The sequence below is a fragment of the Asterias rubens genome, chromosome 11 (assembly GCF_902459465.1).
Source record: "Asterias rubens chromosome 11, eAstRub1.3, whole genome shotgun sequence".
Lineage (NCBI taxonomy): Eukaryota > Metazoa > Echinodermata > Asteroidea > Forcipulatida > Asteriidae > Asterias > Asterias rubens.
The window spans coordinates 12,068,976-12,090,795 of record NC_047072.1 but is presented as its reverse complement, the minus strand read 5'-3'; the positions used below and the strand labels follow the sequence as shown (position 1 = coordinate 12,090,795).

The following is a 21,820-nucleotide window of genomic DNA, read 5'->3' as shown; positions in this document are numbered from 1 at the left end:
TCACACGAGACCTCGTAATTTAATTGAGGTCTCGAAATCAAATTCATGGAAAATGACTTCTTTCTCGAAAACTGCGTTACTTCAGAGGGAGCAATGTTTTATACTATCAACAGCTCCCCATTACTCGTTACCAAGAAAGGTTGTATGCTAATAAATGTTTTGAGTAATTACCAATAGTGTCCACTGCCTTTAAAGCCATTGGACCCTTTCGGTAAACAGTATTGTCCAAGGCCCACACTTCGTGTACCACAACTTCTATATAAAATAACAAACCTGTGAAAATTTAGGCATAATCGGTCATCGGAGTCGGGAGAAAATAACAGGAAAACCCACCATTGTTTCCGCGCGTTTTGCCGTGTCATGACATGTGTTTAAAATAAATCCGTAATTCTCGTTAACGAGAATTTATATCGTTTTGCTGTTTTCTCAAAAAGTAAAGCATTTCATGGAATAATATTTCAAGAGAAGTCTTTCACCACTACCTTCTGTAAACCCTGTAAGTTATTTGTAAATCTGTGAACTTTTTGTTTTTTTTCTGAACCGAAAAGGTCCAATGGCTTTAAATAGCCTGAAATATCCATTATAAAGCCTACACCATGTGTACGGTACATTTAGGTCAGCCCTTGTTCTAAAACAAATATTCCTTTTTTTTTCAAAGCACCAAAGATCCGTGTTGAGCACCCCATTCAATGAAGACAACTCTAATCAGCAAACTGAAATAGGCTCTTAAATAGTTTTACGAATTGTACATATTATTATTTGGACCAATACAGTAGTTTTCTTTAATCATTTCAAACGATTGAAACAAGTGGGGGGGGGGGGGAAATTGCCACTGCGAGATCAATTATCCTTGGAAATAGGGTTGAAATTGGGAGGTCTTGATAAATAAAGAGGGCAAGGAAACTGTTGATGAAAAACACAAAATGAAAGATTTTCGACGCGTCTCCAAAGTGAAGTGGTGATATTGTGAATAAGTGAGGGGGTCACTGAAAATAGTGGAGGGTAAATTGCATAATGTAACATGGCTCCTACAATGGTGAAAACACATAGCTACACGCACAACGCAAAGGACAGGCCAATGAGCAACCTTCTTTTGAATTCTAGCCGTCGTGATTAATCAATATCCCATGTCAATCAACTCGACTGCCCAATCTGAAGTAGCGATACTACGCAAGATACTATAAAAATGTAGATGCATTCATGCTCAATCAGTTACAAACCACCTTATTATTGGCTAATGATCCCAAGACAAAAGGTTAACTGTCCAATCAGGAAAGGTGTACTATGGGAGATATATAAAGGTGTCAGTGACTGTATTCACTCTGTTACAAAACACCAGATTGGCTATGACTCCAGGACAAAAGGTTAACTGTCCAATCAGGAAAGGTGTACTAAGCAAAACAAAATGAAGGTATCGGCGACTGCACTCAATCAGTTACAAACACACTGACTGGCTGTAATTTCAAGACAAAAGGTTAACTGTCCAATCAGGAGAGGTGTACTATGCAAGGTAAATGAAGGTATTGATATTGTTCTCCTCTCGTTTCATGTATTTATGCTCGATCAGCCATTCTATCTGCTCCTTGATCATCTTCTTCTGAGGGAGGAACATGTTCTTCAAGATCTCAACCAGCTCTGTCTGAAGCTGAGCATTCGTTATCTTCTTTCTCATCTTCATTATCTTGACGATTGCCTCCTGTAAAGAGATGAGACCAAGATTATTGCCATCTCCTTGTTTTTGTTATTTAGTCATTATTATTTTCCAATTTAATATTTGTCTATGCTAACCTCTCCTTTTTTTTTTTTACAGACCAGGGGTGAGGGAAGGGCGCTAGTTTAAATTTCAAACTTTTTGAAGACACCTGTCTGAGATCGGGGCAGAGGGAAGGCGACTGGTTTGAATCACAGTGTTTTTTTTAAGACACCAGTCTGAGATGACCAACCTGAGTTCTGAGTATTCTGAGTTGTACGATGCCTTCCTTCTCGTCCTCAGCGCTCCTCTCCGTGTTCAGTTGTAATCGACCAATCAGATTGATCTTACCCCTCTTCTGTGGCTTTCCATTCTTACTATAAATGGAAAATTATAAAACAATTGTTTATAGTTTTCTAATTTCATCAGTAACTTCCATCGATTTAAAAAGCACAGTTCAGTAGAATTGCCAACTCTAACTGTAGAATAGTACAAGTGATGAGTAAACATTGATAATCATATAATAATAAAATATTTATTGAACGCCTTACGCGATAAACTCAAAACAAAAGCAACAGAATAAGTACAGAAATCAGCCAAAATAAAAACACGTAAAAAATACGAGCAAAAAGCTCTAAGCCTATAAATACAAACACCTGTGTTATAAACAATGTGGTTTTGAATAATAGATAAACTATGACCATTCAATATCATCCACTGTGGTTTGAATAATAGACGAGGTATGCCAGCCTGCATGATACCATTTAGTGAATGCCTCTACACAGTACACAGTCAACCCTCCTACTGTCTGACCATTCAATATCATCCACTGTGGTTTGAATAATAGATGAGGTATGCCAGCCTGCATGATACCATGTAGTGAATGCCTCTACACAGTACACAGTCAACCCTCCTACTGTCTGACCATTCAATATCATCCACTGTGGTTTGAATAAGAGATGAGGTATGCCACCATGCAATATGATGTCATATCACAAATGCATCTACATGCTCACAGAATAGTCAACCCTCCATTTAAAATCATTGGCTGTGGAATTGAATGATAAATAAATATGCCAGCCTATATTTATGATATCGTATGATAAATGCATAATACACAGTTCAAAGTCAACACTCTCACTGAAGTTATATACATGATAAATTCATTCATTAATTAATCAAAGATTAATTAAAGTCACCTGGAAATAGAATTGTTTTTCTTTCAAACATAAGAGTATATGCTTACCCCTTTTGTGACGTCAATCGAGGCAGACTTTGCCTGCAATGCGTATAGTAAACACACGTGCAAAGTACATGTACGTCCAAGTCGTGAGTTGGTACATTTCAAAAAGTGTTTTTCTGCATTCAGCAGCAATACACCTGGTCGGCATTGCCGGAAAAAAAACAATTTTTTTTTTTTTTGAAACGTACAAACTCACGACTTGGTCCGTACATGTACTTTGCAATTGTGTTTACTCTACGCATTACAGGCAAAGTCTGCCTCGATTGACGTCACGAACAGCGGCCCTCTCGGGTTGGGGTCTACTCTTAAATTTGTAAATAACATAACAACTGATTTTTTTAAACCTTAGTTAACTGTTTATTCACATTCCACTCATCAAAACACATATATTAGTGACAAAAGCTTTATTTTGAAAAAATACCACTTCCAGGTGACTTTAAAAATCACATTGCAACCAAAATGGGTGAAATGAGTGATTAAAAAGGAACACATTAAATACATCACATGTCACATTAGAGACCATCCATTGTTAAAAATTATTCTCAACAAATAATCAAATGGAAACGCACAGAAATAAATACATACACATCAAAAACCAATGAATAAAAGATGCACTTTGACAATCTGCAATGTGACATCACAACATGAATGTTTATAAAAAACACATGACACGCGTACAAGTATTAACGTTGTTATTAAGAGAAGCAGGGTTTTTATACATAAATCAGGCATAAAAGTTGAAGAATGTGAACTCTCCTGAAACAAAATGTCTTGCTGGCCTGGGTTCTCCAGGAAGGTAGACCCCGAACCTCTCAGATGTTACAATTCAGGGTATTTACAGACTGCATCACAACAAATATACAACTACATGTTTGGAGACAATGTGGTCTATTTTTGTAAACTCTATTTAAATAAATTCAAGACAAATTGGCTCACTCTGAGATTTTGCAAAAATCCTCAAATCAGAAAATAAAATCTTGCAAAATCACACACCCGGTGAATTTATCAAAATCAAAACTACACAAATTGGTACTTACATCACGGCAAACTGTTGATTGAACCAAAACACGCTAGCGTCCGTAAAATCTTTTGGAGACTTAGCTTCAGGATGACAGATAACAACCTGCCGTTTCATCTTGACGAACGCTACAAGGGACTGTAACCAAATAAAAAAGATACATATTTAAGTTAGCATCCTCAGAAACAGGGGTTTGCCCTTATTTTTTTAAGCCGATTAAAAAAAAATACACCTCTAACCTCTACTAACCACTACTTACCCATAACGTTTTCCTTAACTCACTGTCCGGAAGCTCCGTCGCTAGGCGCAGATTCTCCAGCGTAATCCTGTCTTTCGGTCTCTGATTCCAAGCGAAGAGTACTGCCATCTGAAAGGTTGTGACCTCCAGGTCAAACACACCAATTTCATTCCTAAATGTGATCTTTAATCAAAATGGAGACAAAATTGTATTTTTTTACACAAAATGAAACTGTTGGCTTTGGGTTCAAAAAGAAACTAAAAATGTTGCAGAGAGGTATCTTTTGATGTATGCCAGTACAACAAAAAAGGGGAAACAATTTTATCCAATATTAACACATGTGCAGTGTATACATGTACTTTTGGTAAATGTCAAAGACCACTATGTGATGTGTATACCAACATATGCATATTATACACATAATGAATGTTTATGAGTGCAATGGTGCAAATATGTTCATGGGTTGAAAGATGGAATGTTCTATTCAACGAGGCGGAGCCGAGTTGAATGGAACATTCCAGCTTTCAATGAATGAACATATTCGCACCATTGCACGAATGAAAAACATTCATTATTTGTTTTATATAACATCCAAGTAGATCTTTGTCATTTTGATTGAAAGATACAACTTTCAAAACAAACAAAGTGTAGGCCTCCAATTTTTAATTGTAGAAGACGAATGCTAGTAATTTTACTTATATGCCTTGCTGCGTTACCGAAGACAACGCGCACGCAGTGATGTTTTTACTCAGCTTTTTCGTTCCATCCGAAAAGTACCATTGCACGCTGGCAGCGTGCAATGGTACTTTTCGGATGGAACGAAAAAGCACGGTGAGTGACTCAGCGTGCAATGGTACTTTTATTTGCTATCACGTGACGGACAATCCTCCAATCAAATGGCAAGGATCTGCTTGGGTGTTATATAAAAAATAACAATCCTGTGAAAATTTGTGCTCAATGTGAGACTTTGGAACACTAGGTGGCAGCAGACTTACCAGGTAAATTGCCATTGTTTACATAGTTCTGAACATGCGCATATGCCTGAGAACAATGGATTTTACCTGGTAAGTCTGCTGCCACCAATTGTACCAAAAGTCTCCCATTGGTCATCGAAGTTGCAAGAAAATAATAATTAAAAAAATCTACAGGCAACTATTTCCAGGCAATCTCCAACAAGACAAATCCATTCACGTTTCACGTTTCAGTTTTCTCATCATTTTCAGCTTGGAGATTATCAGCTAGGAAATGGTGTCTTGCGCTGCCAAAGTGTTCCTTTTCCATACAGTGGAAGTGATCAGTGGTGGCCTCAATTTTATTTCAATTCATTTCAATAAGAGACTTTTGGGACGCTTGGTGCAGCAGACTTAATTCCATTGTTCTTGGTAATGTGCGCATGCTCAGAGCTACGTAAACAATGGAAATTTACCATTACTGATGCCACCTAGCGTTCAAAAGTCTCACATTGAAGTCCACATTTTACATATTACTCTCAAGATACAACGATACTAAATATTACATAGATAAGCAAAATATCAAGCACAGAGGATGGAAGGAAAATAGTTAATTGATGTAAACCAAAATAAAGAGACTCTGATGCTGTCAGATTAAGCCAAGGCTTGTAGAAAACAGCCTCTAGACAGAGAAACTACAAACAAAGATATAGTGAAGGTTGGCAGTAACACGATGTAATGATAATCTCTAAATGAGTTGGGGTGGTTCTGAAAAGAAACGTTGGTTTCAACTTGACGTTTCTTGTTTACAAACAAGGCCATAAGACAAACAGGTACCAAGAAAACATTAACCCCACCCCCCCCCCCAAAAAAAAAAAAACCAGACTGGTTTGCTATGAGAGAAATATGTATAAACTAGCAGGGCTGAACAAATCTGCCCTGTGTGACATGACCTCAAGATTTGACCCGAGGTCAAAGGTTAACACTTACTATGCCATTTGACATGAGGTGATGCCACTGGAGCTTGCGCCCGCTGTGCTTATTGCGATAGAACTCTTCAACTTCGGGGATAAAATCTTCTAGTTCTAGAGAAAGTGACACAGGGACTCGTTCACAGCTCCTCGACCAAGCACCGGCGTTCAGGATCTTGATGTTGATATTGTCTGCCAAGAAAGTTACAAAAAGGCTTAGTTAAAGGAATGGTATATGCTTGGTAACCACTCTTAAAATTAATAGCAATAGAAACTTACTTGGTAAAAGTACAGCAGTTTTTCTCTGTTAAAAACACATTTGCTGCTTATTTCGTTAACTGCTTATTTGTAATTGTACATTTCACTTATTGTATGTCATTGTTCTCTTTATGCGCTTAGAGGCTTTTGCATTAGGTGCTTTACAAATGTTTTTATTATTGTTATTATTAAAGCCATTGGACACTTTCGGTACATAATTCTTTTTTTTTAAGTTCACAGATTTACAAATAACTTACAGGGTTTACAGAAGGTAATGGTGAAAGAGTTTTCTTGAAATATTATTCCATGAAATGCTTTACTTTTTTGAGAAAACATTAAAACAATATAAATTCTCAATATCGAGAATTACGGATTTATTTTAAACACATGTCATGACATGGCGAAACGTGCAGGAACAAGGGTGGGTTTTCCCGTGATTTTCTCCCAACTCCGATGACCGATTGAGCCTAAATTTTCACAGGTTTGTTATTTTATATAGAAGTTGTGATACACGAAGTGTGGGCCTTGAACAATAATAATAATAATAATGGACACTTAATAAAGCGCCGGTATCCGCCGCAAGCGGCGCTCATGGTGCTACTCTACAAAGGAAAACAAGCAATGAAAGTAGCAAACAACAAAATAAGAAAATAAACTTATCAAAAAGCTTCTCTATGAAAATGAGTTTTTAAACTGTTCTTGAATGTGTTGAGTGATTTGGAGAGTCTCACAGTGTCCGGGAGGGAGTTCCAAAGCTTTGGTGCTGCGCTCTGAAAACTTCTCTCCCGCCATACATGTTTAGTTGTTTTTTCCTGGAGGAGTTTGTGTTTTGTAGACCGTAAGCCACGATGTCCTGGGGTGTATATCTGCACAAGATCACTTAAATATGCTGGGGCATCACCTTGCAAGATCTTGAAAATAATGAGGCACAGTTTATATTTAACCCTTTGTTGGATGGGGAGCCAGTGCAAGCCGGCTAGCACTGGTGTGATGTGTTCCGTTTTCTTGGTGTAAGTGATCATCCTTGCTGCAATATTCTGTAATCGTTGAAGGCGAGAGAGTTGCGTATTGTTAATTCCGTATAAGAGCGAGTTGCATGCATCTACCTTGGATGTGATGAAGGCATGGACAATGGTTTCAGCAGTACTGTTTACCGAAAGTGTCCAATGGCTTTAAAGAGTTAATCATACCTGCTACACTGTCATAATTATTCCTATGGAGCTCCTTAAAAGCCTGGTTGAGATCTTCGCTGACTTTGATGTCTTGAAACATTCTTGCAAGTTTGTTGACGTAGTCCGCTGGCATGCCGACCTCCTAGAGTCAGAATCAAAACGATGACAGTAGAAATATTATACAAATCATTAACAATTACAATAGTGTATGTACATATCGGCAGGAAAGTATTTGCAAGAAAACAATGAATGGACTCTCAGACGTTCAGATCCTTACCCTTAGCCATTCCACCATGTTTTCTTCCTTCTCACTGTCTGCCGATGTATCCAATATTAACCTCCTCGTCAGGTGGGCTTTGTGATAACGCATAAACACGTCTTTGTTCTGCACATACTTCAGTACCAATAGCTGCACAGAACGAAGAAAACACACAAAACCGTCAATATGCCTTTCACACTTAATCAAGCCCCCATCCATATTCAGGGTTCTGCCCACAGTGGTCAGTGCCGGAAAATCTGCCCAGGGGTCGATTTCACAAAGAGTTAAGACTAGTCTTATCTTGAGTTAGGACGAGTTACGCTTCCTAACTTAGGACTAGCTATACGTTTTTGATATCTTGTAGGACTAGTCCTAAGTTAGGACTACTCCTAACTCTTTGTGAAATCCACCCCAGCATTCAGGATTCCCCAACCACCACTGGAAGAATTTCCACTGTCCAATCCGACCACCACACATTTTCAAAATTTTTAAATTACACTTTCAATTTCACAGGTTTTCAACGAAATGTAAAATCGGGTATTTACCAGTAAAAATGGTTTCCGAAACCATTAATTTTGAGATTACTTTGAGCAATTACCAACAGTGTCCATTGCCTCTTAAAGTCAATGTTTCCTTACCACATTCCTGAGTTTCATCTCGATCTCTTCCGATGTAAGTTTCTTACTGAGGGGGGTTTTCCTAAGGAGTAGGTCGCAGTAATTGGCAAGAAGTTCTGGACACTTTGACTCGGGCTGCGTCTTACTACTTATACTAAGAGAGATAGACAACACAAAGGAATGGAGATTAAATAATCATCGCCAAATTAAATCCCTTCGTCTTTCCATAGCAATTAACTTTACATTTCTATATGATTAAAGCCATTATACACTTTCAGAAAAAAAAAAAAAAAAAAAAAAAAAAAAAAAAAAAAGTTCACAAATTAATTTACAAATAACTTACAGGGTTTACAGAAGGTAATGGTGAAAGACTTCTCTTGAAATATCATTCAATGAAATGCTTTACTTTTTGAGGAAACATTAAAACAATTATCAATTCTCGATATCGAGAATTACGGATTTATTTTAAACACATGTCATGACAAGGCGAAACGTGCGGAAACAAGGGTGGGTTTTCCCGTTATTTTCTCCCGACTCCGATGACCGATTGAGCCTAAATTTTCACAGGTTTGTTATTTTATATATAAGTTATGATACACGAAAGTGTGGGCCTTTGGACAATACTGTTTACCATAAGAGTCCAATGGCTTTAAGGTAGGAGTCCAAAAAGTTGTATTACCTTTTACTTTTAGCTGGAAGATCGAGTCTGAAGACTTTTGTGTCGTTAACTACATGTTTGTAAGCCTGCAATTCAGAGGGCAAACATTATTATTGATAAATGAAGTACAACGTTTTCAATTGAAGATGTGCACATTGTAGACATTTTCAAATTTCACATGAAAATCGTCTGTTTTTGTTCTTCTTTATTTTACCCTCACACCAATGTGGTGAATGTGAAAATCATGGAAATCACTGAGTGCAGAGTGCTTCTCACACATCTATACACGGGTACAATAAAAATAATAATAACGTGACATTTATATAGCGTCCTTACACACAAAAGGTACCATACCGCTTTACAAAAATAATTACAGGCAATTAACAATTAACAAAACACACGAACAACCAAAACAATATTGTACTTTTTTTCTTTTTTTCTTCTTCATTGTTTTGAGGTTCTGAGGAAATAAATAAAAAAATAAAATATTCTTTTGTCCAGAGGTACATGTAGCTAGTACATCAGGTGAATCCAGTTTCAATGTACAAAATCAGATCAAAATATATCAATTCAGATCAGTGTAACTGTTAAGAATCATTCTGATAAATCACCATCAGTTATAAATAGTGAGATTACATGCAAACTGAAGCCATGTCAGAGACGGCCACTTTGGCTATAGCTACAGCTAGATTAGTGCGTTTGCCAGGTTTGAAGAATATGTGTGCAGACACACGCTGATATAGCCGTAGCTATAGACCAAGTCGCCATTTTAGACACAGCCTCATACAACAAAACTTATAATACAAATTTCTAAAGGGTCATCTATCTATGACTAAACACATTCCAAGGCGCTGAAAAAACAAGGATGAAATGTACAGAACAAATAACCTGGAAATACAAACAAAAATATACAAAGTAAACAAGGTATTTATTTACAAACTAACAGCTTTGTTTGTTTACCTTATCTCGTGACGTGAGGAATCTCGGGTCATCATTGAACGCATCTCGGACCAGTGTACTAAACCGAGTGAATAACTCTAGCAGTTGCTCCACGTACTTCTCGGAATCCTAGAAAAAAATCAGAAATGACGTTCAGGGTCCTCGCAAATCCTTAGATTCCAAGCACACAACGAAGACACAAAAGTGGGGGGGGGGGCATCACCATGCCCCAAATGGAGCACCAATTGTGAGGATAAATGCATAGAACAAAAGATATTATTTAAAACCCCAATTATACATTTTAATTTTCTTTTCAAACAGTTTATCAAAAAATATGTATTTGGCAATGTAAATAATAATAGCTTCAATGGACAATTAATCATAAAATAATTTTTTTAACTAGAGTGACACAAAATACAAAACAAAAAGCACCTTCCCCAAATAAAGAAAAAAGTGAAAAATTCATAACAACACACAGGACACGACCCTCCGATTATCTACTCCGCGGCAGTAAGCTTCCCTAAGAACAACTCTACCTGGCAAGTAGATACACACACGGTGTTACCGCAAACCAAATATAGATAAACACACAGGACCGTTACGTCTCATCCGAAGTTCGAAAGCAATGATTAAGTGTCTTACTTAAGGACACAAGTATCACGACTAAGGATTCGAACCCGCACTCTGCTGATCAGAAACACCAGAGTTTGAATTCGGTGCTCTTAACTGCTCAGCCACAACACTTCCTCACATAATAAAATACTGAATGAATTGGGTTTTTTTTGTTTACCGATGTGATGATATCTGCAGCAGCTACCATGTCCGCCAGACCAGCCTCCATTATATGGTGTTCTAGATCTCTTAACATTGGGTTGATTCCGTCAGGTACTCTGTCCATTAACCGGAACATCAAATGGAGCTCTGTAAATAAAAATTGAAGCAATTATTAAAACTGATCAGACACACAACTAGGCATGACACTCTTCTCGCTCAATACTTCTTGACAAGAACACCCAACCTACAGAACCCTATTGTACAGGTGCAGCACCTATGTGAACCTAACAACAGCCACTCTCTCATGACCTGAGGATGGTTGATATTGGATTGAACCAGCTTCACCAAGCCACTCAACATGCCAAACAATGGAAACCAACACCTAACAATTGACCATTTGGAAAACAGCCTCATAACCATGGTTTCTTCACTGGTCCCAAAAGCCTTTTTCATGCTAGTGTGTGAAGCACAGAGGGGAACCAGTGACACTATAGCGAAAACGCAGTAGGCAAGAGTGGAGTGTTGAATACCATGGTACCGTTGGTTGACTAGGCTTCCAAATGAGTCGTCCGAGTGAGTACGCCACTGCGCAAGTACGTTGCTGGTCAGTAGTCGACTAGCGTGCGCATCGAGCCTCAGGCATGTCAAGGTGCTTTTGGCAGCCAGCCACAGTAACCTTCATATGGCCACTGCAGAGTATTGACCCCTTGCACGCGTGTCACGCTCACTATGTTGGTGGTCAATAGGCTTACGTGTAAACGCCGCGTCACCTAAAAATGCGCACTTCACTTAATAACCATGGAGCAATAAACTTGCTCCATTGAATAACACGCGTTGACATTGACCACCAAAATGGCGCGTCCAAGATTTTTCTGATGATGACGTCAGGTGAAATGGGCCAATATACAAAATCTTTTATACTTACTTTCTGTTTCATTACTCTTGATCATAGGAGCACATTCTCTGAGAATCTCTTCCTTGAACGAGCTCACTAAGGCTTGAACGCAACATTCTGACAACTATAAGGAAAAACAGCAAACAAACCTCATAATAAAATCGTTTTTAAAGGCAGTGGACACTATTGGTAATTACTCAAAATAATTATAAGCATAAAAATATTACTTGGTAACGAGTAATGGGGAGCTGTTGATGGTATAAAACATTGTGAGAAACGGCTCCCTCTGAAGTAACGTAGTTTTCGAATTTTATTGTGAGACCTCAGAATTAGATTTTGAGGTCTCGAGATCAAGCATCTGAAAAGCACACAACTTCGTGTGACAAGGGTGTTTTTTCTTGCATTATTATCTTGCAACTTCTACGACCAATTGAGTTCAAATTTTTACAGGTTTGTTATTTTGTGCATATGTTGAGGTACACCAAGTGAGAAGAATGGTCTTTGACAATTACCAATAGTGTCCAGTGTCTTTAAATGTTTTGGCTCATGAAATAACGGAACCAAAATTTACTGTGATGATGACATCATGTGTATTGGGTCAATAGACCTGTAAAGACTTGTTCACGCTATTTAATAACAATCTTACTGATTGTCTAGACTGAGGGCAAAATTAAAAATTGAAAATTAATCAAAATAGCATGGCTGAATAACAATACACAAGGATAACTCATGCATAATGTCCATGTCCCCTTTGTTTGTTTGTGTTCGTTTTTGTGTAAATTGTCCTTGTCTTTAGGGAAGAGGAAAAAAAAGCTTTTTTGCTTCTACTTTTTCCTACATTTCCAAACTATTTTCTATTATTGTTCATTAACTGGATTAAGTTTTCTTTGGTACAAGTTATTATATGTTTTCTGAACAATGTTATTACACTGTATTGATTGATGTTGACATGAAATAAATGTATCTGAAATGTATCTAATATGAAGTTAACAGAAAAGGTTTCACTGTCAATCTGTAAACAAACTGGAAAGATTTTCTACTTGTAAATTATAATACCAACCAAAATCAAAAGATAAATATTAAAATCAAAGACTTTTTGACTAGTACATAAATTTTCCACACTCCCTCAGTCCTTGAAATAGCCCACAGTAACCACAGCAACTGCCGTGGTGCCCCGTGCTTTCTGCATTTTCCTCCTAGAGGTGCACCTTACATGCCCCTTCAAGAGCGAGGCTCAAGGCCTGGGCCCACTTCATAGAGCTGCTAAGCACAAAAATTTGCTTAGCATGAAATTTATTCCTTGATAAAAACAGGATTACCAACCAAATTTCCAAAAGATTTTCAGGATAACCAAACAACAGCTGAATACCATTAACAAGCAATATATGCAATAAATTGAAATTTGGTTATCCTGTTTTTATCAAGGTAGAAGTTTCATGCTAAGCAAATGTTTGTGCTTAGCAGCGCTATAAAATTGGGCCCTGCTCTCTCACTGTTTCATGTTGAACGAACAATGAATGGACTTACTGCCACTTTGGAGTTGCTACCTTTGCAGATTTCTAGATACCTCTGAGCTCTCATTTCTTCTTCTTTCAATTTATTCTCAGCCTGTCGGGGAAAACAAATAATTGAAAAGTTCTTTATCTTCTTTGAAGAGCACTGGACACATTTGGTATTTACTCAAAATATAAGTTTGCAACAACTAATTCTATTTTCTCGGTACATATTACAATAAAAATGTATAATTGGTAACGAGCAATGATGAGATGTTGATAGTATAAAACATTGTGAGAAACGGCTCCCTTTGTAGTAACTATTGAGAAAAGGTAATTGCTCACTAAAATATTTGAGTCTGATAAGACTTTCAGGCCTGAAGCCTTTCTCAGGCATCTGAAAGCACACAAATGTGTGCAACAAGGGTATTTTTTCCTTTCTTATTCTCTTGCAACTGCGATGACCAATTGAGCCCAAATTTTCAAAGATTTGTTGCTTTATGCATATGCTGAGATAAACTAAGAGAAGATACTGCTCTTTGACCATTACAAAGCATGTCCATCGCCTCAAGGTCAAAAAATTTACAGATGTAAGAGATTTTAAATTTGCATCTGGGTGGTTTTTACCCATACACCGATGTGTGTTAGCACTGTATACTCAGTACTCTTCCGAGTCCTGTGAAAACATATCACAGGCATATTATTCAGGTGGGATTCGAAACCACGTCCTTTGCAATTCTAGAGCAGTGTCTAACCAACTAGACTACCGAGGTTGCCCGGTGGCTAGAGGCAGTATGACTTTTACAGATGCAGGTTCAGATGCATGTTCCAATTAAAATGCAGGCGCGCACATTCATAAAAAATAAATTCAACTTACAAATTTCATGAAGTTTTGCACACCATTATCCAGCAGGTATTCCGGTCCGACTCTCTTGTAAAACGTATCAGTAGCTTCAAGGTACGCTCTTTCAAAGTTATCGCGATAAATTTGCAATCGGTCGTCAACATTTGAGCATAGGTTAACTGAAGACAGAAATACAGAATATATCAAAAATTTAAAAGAAAGTTTAAGGAATGCTGTGTGAAATAAAGTACAATGACCATAGATACACGTTGCCTTGGATCGGTTGAGTTGGTCTTTAAAAAGCGTTTGTAACCGTTTGTTATAAAATGCAGATGGTTAGAAAGATGATTTAAAAGTAGAATACAATGATCCACACAAATTTGCGTGTTTGCGTGGTTTTCCTTTTACTTTGAAAACTAACACGGTCGGCCATTTATGGGAGTCAAAAATTTGACTCCCACAAATGGCCGACCGTGTTAGTCGACGAGGTAAAAGGAAAACCACGCAATTTCGAGTGATACTTGATTACCAAACCTGTACCTTCCCTTTAATGGATCGGTCTATTGTTTCAAGAGACACTTACCGTACGACTCCCTGACTCCGATGACCAGCTGTTTCTCAAAGGCCTCTCCGTTCCTCTCTGCTAGCACCAGTTTCATAGCACTGTCTTGTAAGCGTTGCTTGATGTTGTTGAAGATGTGGTCGTTCCAACTCTCTAGCATTAACTGAGAAATAAAGGCAACGTCAATGACCCTGACCCTAAGATTAATCCCATCTCGAGTTAGGACGAGTATCCCATCCTAACTAAGGATGGGTTCAATGCATCGTACATCTTTGAATACAGAACTTAACTCGTCCTAAGTTCTAACATTAATCCTAAGTTAGGAAGAGTTTGGTGAAATTGAAGGCTGGTACTGTTTCACCATTCAATATCACCAATTGTGATTCTGAATGATATAAAGTACATGTATTAACTATGCTAGCCTGCACTATGACATCATGAATGAAAGCAGGTACAATCCCGGCCAAAATGCTTGGGCCACCCATTCGCAACATGACTATAAACATTCTCTCCCCCCCCACCCCCCCCCCCCCCCAATGTTGATGGCAACGCAGACCGCGCAATAAGAGCCAACATTGAAAGGGGGCACAGGGGCTGTGGAGAGGGGGCCCAACGAGATATGGCCAGGATTGTAGGCCCACTATGTTGAGATAATACTTATGAAGGACCTGTACAAGTCTACACTCATGTTTTATTCATATATGCTAGTAGACCCAGTGTATGTCAGACAACCAGTTCTACAGTTGCTCAATAAACCATTGTGTTTCAACTTATAACAACGAGTCTCCAACCTTGTAACTATTACAACACACTACAAACCAGTTCTGTGTACAGTTGCTTTACCTTACAAAACCTGCTAATTGAAATAAGACAGCATAACCAGGCTTTCTGCTTGTTCTCATCCTTATACTGTGGCTGTGCCGAGATGTAGAACAAAGAGCTACTCCAGTAGCTTTTTCCCTCGTACTGCATCTCTTTTGAACTCCTTGCCTGGTGCATGTTTCCCTTCATCCTATGATCTTCCATCTTTTAAGAGGAATGTCAATTCCTACCTTCAGCTTCACTGAGTTTCTGCATGTCTATGTTTTCTTCCTTGTAGCCCTTAACCTAGAGTGGCTTTTAAAAAAATATAAACAAAATAAAAAAACATTCACGCCTACCTTTCTCACTATAGTGTCTTCATTTTGTACATTCTTCTTCTGTTGAGAACCAGCGCTCATCTGTGTCAGTGCCGTCTCTAGAGGGCCGAAGGGCTTCGGAAGGTAGTTACACTGAGTGAAAAACTTACTCCATTCACTGATGTAAGCCTTCAGTAACGCAGTGTTTTCTTGATCCCGTAATACTCGCTGTTAGAATATAAGCAATTGAAGGGTACTTTTAAATTTATGTTTAAAGGAACATGTTGCCTTGGATCGGTCGAGTTGGTCTAAAAAAACGTTTGTAATAAAATGCATATGGTTGGAAAGATGTTTTAAAAGTAGAATACAATGATCCACACAAATTTGCCTTGAAATTGCATGGTTTCCTTTTACTTTGCGAACTATCACGGTCGGCCATTTATGGGAGTCAACAAATTGACTCCCAAAAATGGCCGACCCTGTTAGTCGACGAGGTAAAAGGAAAACCACACATTTTCGAGGCATATTTGTGTGGACCATTGTATTCTAGTTTTTAAACATCTTTCCAACCATAACAAACGGTTACTAACGCTTTTCAAAGACCAACTCGACCGGTCAAAGGCAACGTGTTCCTTTTAAGGGAAGGTACACGTTTGGTAATTACTCAAAACAAATATTAACTTAAAAACTGACTTGTTAACAAGCATTGGACAGCTGTTGATAGTATAAAACATTGTGGGAAGCGACTCCCTCTGAAGTAACGTATTTTTTGAGAAAGTGGTAATTTCTCACTAAAATAACAAAAGACTTCTAGCTACATGTAGAAGTCTTTTACTCCTATCTGAAAGCACACCCATTCGTCTAACAAGGGTGTTTTTTCTGTCATCATTTTCTCATAACTACGATGACCAATTGAGCCCAAGTTTTCACAGGCTTGTTATTTTATGCTAATATGTTGGGATACACCAAGTAAGAACACTGGTCTTTGACAATTCCCAAACGTGTACCTTCCCTTTAAGGCATATAAACTGAACAGTCATGTTAGGTTTGTAGCAGCATCCTATGACAAAGTGCTATATAGGAACTGTGTATTATATTTATTGTTAACTTACCGCCTTGGCTTGATGGACAAATTCTTTGATATCATCCACTAAAGCTGCATGAACTTTTAACGCTCCTTTCTCATCCCAAAGACATACTGAATGAACATCCCTGAAAAAGCAAAGAAAGTACACGTAGAGTTGTACAAATAGTTTTGTTTTCGCTTTACAAAGTTCAAGACCTCGCAAGGTTCTAACTTAACAGTGGTCTGCTGCCCTCATTTTAAAGGCAGTGGACACTAGTCTATTGGTAATTACTCAAAATACTTATTAGCATAAAACCTTTCTTGGTAACGAGTTATGGGGAGAGGTCGATAGTATAAAACATTGTGAGAAACGGCTCCCTCTGAAGTGACGTAGTTTTCGAGAAAGAAGTAATTCTCCACAGATTTTATTTCAAGACCTCAGATTTAGAATTTGAGGTCTCGAAATCAAGCATCTGAAAGCACATAACTTCGTGTGACAAGGGTGTTTTTTTTTCTTTCATAGTTATCTCGCAACTTCGACAACCAATCGAGTTCAAATTTGCACTTTTTTGTTTTTTATATGCATTGTTGAGATAAACCAGGTGAGAAGACTGGTCTTTGCCAATTACCAATAGTGTCCAGTGTCTTTAGAACACTAGAGAACCAGTCAAAGTTCACTCCAAGTGGTCTGGCTGGCTAGTTCATCACTGAAAAGCATCCCTATTTCATTTCAAACAATGGACTAGTGCACAAGCCAGGGGACCAGTTGTTGTAAAATAACTGGTCCTACTGGCCAGTCACTGAAAAATGTTAAAAGGCAAACTCTGTGGAAACAACTGCAGTTTATTCACAACTTGTCTAAAGAATGTGTTTTGAGGCATTGCATGGTGAGGTATCAATATATATTTGGTTTCCAGTAACACCATGTGTACTTCTACTTGCCAGCCTATAGAGTTTGTTCTTTAGAGATCTGTCTTTCTATATTCTACGTACTACCGCGGAGTAGATTTTTTTTTCTTCGGATTGTTCGGGAGACTTACTACCTGGGCGGGCGGAAGGTGGAGAAAATTGACTGGGACTACTACTTAAGCTTTAGGATCATTATTAACTGCACTACCGCGGAGTCAGTTCTTTAAAGTTTCGACTAGCTTGCTCTAGTCACCATCAGGAGAACATGGACAATAATGAAACATGAATTGTTGTCCATACCAGAAGAGATCCTGCCACTCTGCTTTGCTAACATTCTCCTGCCTGAGTAGTTTAAGTACAGTGGGTCGCATTCCTTCCCATTTGTCTTCAAACTGAAGCTGCATCTTGTCCTGAAGGGAAGGTAAACGATTGATTCACTCTTAAAGGCAGTGGACACTATTGGTAATTACTCAAAATAATTATTAGCATAAATAATAATAATAATAGTAATAATAAACCGTTTTTATATAGCGCTTTTCACGCCCGAGGGGTGTCTCAAAGTGCTTCCGACAATATTACCCCTGGTCACTGGGCCTTAAATCATTCCTTAAAACCTTACTTGGTGACGAGTAATGGGGAGAGGTTGACGGTATAAAACATTGTGAGAAACGGCTCCCTTTGAAGTGACATAGTTTTCGAGAAACAGGTAATTTTTCCACGAATTTGATTTCGAGACCTCAGATGTAGAATTTGAGGTCTCGAAATCAACCATCTAATAACGCACACAACTTTGTGTGACAAGGGTGTTTTTTCTTTCATTATTATCTCGCAACTTCGACGACCAATTGATCTCAAATTTTCACAGGCTTGTTTTTGTATGCATATGTTGAGATACACCAAGTGAGGAGACTGGTCTTTGACACACACCAATAGTGTCCAGTGTCTTTAAAATTAATGGTAATAAATCAAATTTGTGTTAGTATAAAGAATTTTGAGAAACATTTCATTTTGAAATAATGTGGTTACATGTGGTTACACAAGGCAAGTGGGATGTCTCTCCTTCATAGACACCCTGAAACGAGACACCGGCTTGGCCAACGCTGAGAAACTACGCTCCTGCATGCTGGATCAGAACATCTGGAAAAAAATCACTGGGCAGGCTCGAGCTTCTACACAGCACTCAACTTGATGATGTGTGTATAAAATATATTAGCTTTTATGCTCGAAGTTTAAATCTGAAAGATGTTTCTCAGATTGTGTTAATAATTACAACATAAATAGCGCCTAGAAGAAAGAAGTAAATCTCTAAGCGCTCAGAAGAACAAAAGATAATTACATAAAACGATTAGGGATTAATCATCCTGCGTGGACATATTCACTCCGGATGGATCTAAACAAAGCAGCCACGTTTTCAAATTAAATTTTACCAGGTAAAATAGTTTTATTGAATTTAATAAAGGTTTAAAACAATTGAACAGTTCCAAAACCCAGGTATACTTCCCCTTCAAAGACAATAACAATGTACAGAATCGGTGACAACCTGCCGATTTGGACTAAACCATTCTGTGAAAGGGGTGTTCAAGGCAGTGCATGTGCGCTGTCCGTTTACATTGCCCGCCGTTCACTTATAATGGCGCGCAGCACTGCCTTTTAACACCCCTTTCACAGAATGGTTTAGTCCAACTCGGCCGCGGCTCGGCAGTTTGTTAATCCAATAGGCTGGTACCTGTGGTTCAGCGCTTGGTGACCAAAAAATAAAGCGTAAACATATCAGGAAGTCAAATACATGCGATGCGACGCAGGTCCAAATTTTCAAGCTGGGAAATTTGTGACAGTTTCGCTCCGGGCGGGATCTGGTAAGTTTTTGTCCTTTTTCTTCAAAAATATTTTCTTAATGGAGTTTTGAGTGTTCACTAGACAATGAGGATTAAATTACCTCCACCATGCAAAGTTTCAAATCCTACTTAAATTCATGCCCTTAGAATTTGTTGCATGATTTTTTAAAGTGGTAAAAATGGGGTAAATCTGGTGACTAGCTGTCAAAATTATACGTGTTGGACCCAGATTGTCGTTTGCCGCTCGTCGAGAGAATCTTGTAACCCTCCGGCCGCCAGGCCGTTGGGAGGATTACGTTATCGCAACAAAACTCTTTTTAACTTAAGTTATTGATTGGGTTAAATCCGAAAGGGCATTGATTGATAATAAAGTTATTTGTTATTCATACACGCTCTACCATTCCTCCTTAGAATTAAAAAAACACTTCATTTATATCATCAACAAAGAAACATTCTAAAAAGCATTAGAAATAGAATAGAGAAGAGAACGGATAACTTTCCATATGGCGCCACCACTTTTTCACTCATTTTTACAAAAAGGGATATATCAATCAGGTAAATTAGATACTATATTACTTTATTTCGAATGAAAAAGTGGTGGCGCCATACGGAAACTTTTCCAAGAGAACTTACAACATGTAAATATTTGATTAACCTCAACTCAATCATGACTTCAACTACTAAAACTATAGGACATAGGAATAGGATTAGAAAAACGGATAACTTTCTGTATGGCGCCACCACCTTTTCACTCATTTTTAGAAAAACGGATAACTTTCTGTATGGCGCCACCACCTTTTCACTCATTTTTACAAAAAGGGATATCTCATTGAGGTAAATTAGATACTATATTATTTCATATTGAATGAAAAAGTGGTGGCGCCATACGGAAACCTTTCCAGAAAAACATATGGAAAAGTTTCCGTATGGCGCCACCACTTTTTCATTCGAAATAAAATAATATAGTATCTAATTTACCTGATTGATATATCCCTTTTTGTAAAAATGAGTGAAAAAGTGGTGGCGCCATACGGAAAGTTATCCAAACATATAACTGCTGGAGTTGTACTTGTAGGTAGTGTACTGTAAAAACAATTTAACTAATAAAATCATTATGATTTCATGAATTGAAATTATTATTAAAATAAAAACAAATGAATTGAATAATAATAAACACAAAATACTAAAATAGAGGTATATTTGGCAGTATATTTTCTTAATGACAACAAAAGCAATGCCATTCAATCACACAGATCAATCAGTTTCAATAATATTATTATTAAGTAGGCGCAAAGCGCCTGTGTGTGGCAGGCTGTGTGTGCGTTTGTGTTCCCATCATTCAATCAAAAAATACGAAATCAAATAATTATCAAACCACGTCCACTATCTCTACATTTTACAAATTATGGTTTACCTTCAGCATTGCACTAGACGCCATTTTTTCTTCGTCGGTCAGGTTTCTGCAAAATAAATATGATGGTTATGTGAACAACATCGCTTTCCTTTTCTTTTCTGAATGTAAAAGATAATACACTCGACTCCTCAGCGCACGATTTCATGTACAAAACACACAGTAAGAAGTGACTCTATTTTTTTTCGTCTTTCCTTGTATGGTTCCCAGAGCGTGCTCATCTACACAGCGTTTTCAGTGCGAGTGGTTACCATACCATTTGTCGGCCTTCAGTCATTTTTTGACGACATGAAAAGAAGGTCACTGAATGACCTTTGCCATTGTATGGAGCGCTGTGTGTAAACAAAATCTTTAATTTTAAGCCCTAGTCAAGGGCAACCTGCTCGTCGTAATCATTGTGTCACTGTGTTTTGTCACTGTCAACTACTACGTGTAGGGCGAATTAGGGGTGGCCTTGGGCCGATTGTGCTCAAGCATTAATTATGAAAGTGCTTAAAATGAGCAGTCTGAATGGGATCTTTTGACAATGTTCCAAGTTTCATGAAGTAATTTCATGACTGAATGGTGTACTTGTTCTGTGTAAAATTTTCTTATGGTATTGTTTTCTGTTATGCGCCCCCGACTAGGCTGGTCCTGGGAGAGAGTGCAATATTTAATTCAATAAATTCAATAAAAGACTTATGCTTTATAATACAGCATTATGAAATTGGGCCCAGCATGGTTGAATTGTTATTATAATTCACTGTTGGGGACTCGACTGTGTTTCTCTTCCGGGGGAACTTTTATTGCAGACGCAGTTTTATTTTGGTGAATAATTGCCTCTTACAATTTTATTTAGCTTTACTGTGCCCCCCCCCCTCCATCGTGATAACACAGTTTAACCCCGCCCACCCTCCTGGT

The 21,820-nt window shown here is 38.0% G+C and overlaps 1 protein-coding gene across 1 annotated transcript; it reads right to left on the bottom strand.

The window, feature by feature from the left end:
• Window positions 1-584: 584 nt before the first annotated feature.
• On the bottom strand, window positions 585-21,083 carry LOC117296871 (cullin-5-like). Its single transcript, XM_033779966.1, has 19 exons — window positions 20,924-21,083; window positions 17,975-18,084; window positions 16,812-16,911; window positions 15,742-15,927; window positions 14,603-14,744; window positions 14,053-14,198; window positions 13,210-13,290; window positions 11,713-11,806; window positions 10,804-10,934; window positions 10,035-10,142; window positions 9,096-9,160; window positions 8,438-8,570; window positions 7,818-7,949; window positions 7,559-7,682; window positions 6,130-6,302; window positions 4,211-4,372; window positions 3,971-4,089; window positions 1,944-2,067; window positions 585-1,696 (listed from the first exon to the last, which is right to left on the bottom strand). Exons 1-19 carry the CDS (start codon window positions 20,945-20,947, stop codon window positions 1,502-1,504), a joined length of 2,349 nt encoding a protein of 782 aa, XP_033635857.1. The 5' UTR covers window positions 20,948-21,083; the 3' UTR covers window positions 585-1,501.
• Between the last annotated feature and the right edge of the window lie 737 nt (window positions 21,084-21,820).

Excerpts from the sequence above, each read along its gene's own strand:
- LOC117296871 (XM_033779966.1), bottom strand. The coding sequence starts at position 20,947 with ATGGCGTCTAGTGCAATGCTGAAG. Across the intron at positions 15,928-16,811 it reads TTGTCCATCAAGCCAAGGCG|CGAGTATTACGGGATCAAGA; the intron begins GTAAGTTAACAA and ends ATATTCTAACAG. Across the intron at positions 7,683-7,817 it reads ACATGGTGGAATGGCTAAGG|GAGGTCGGCATGCCAGCGGA; the intron begins GTAAGGATCTGA and ends TTCTGACTCTAG.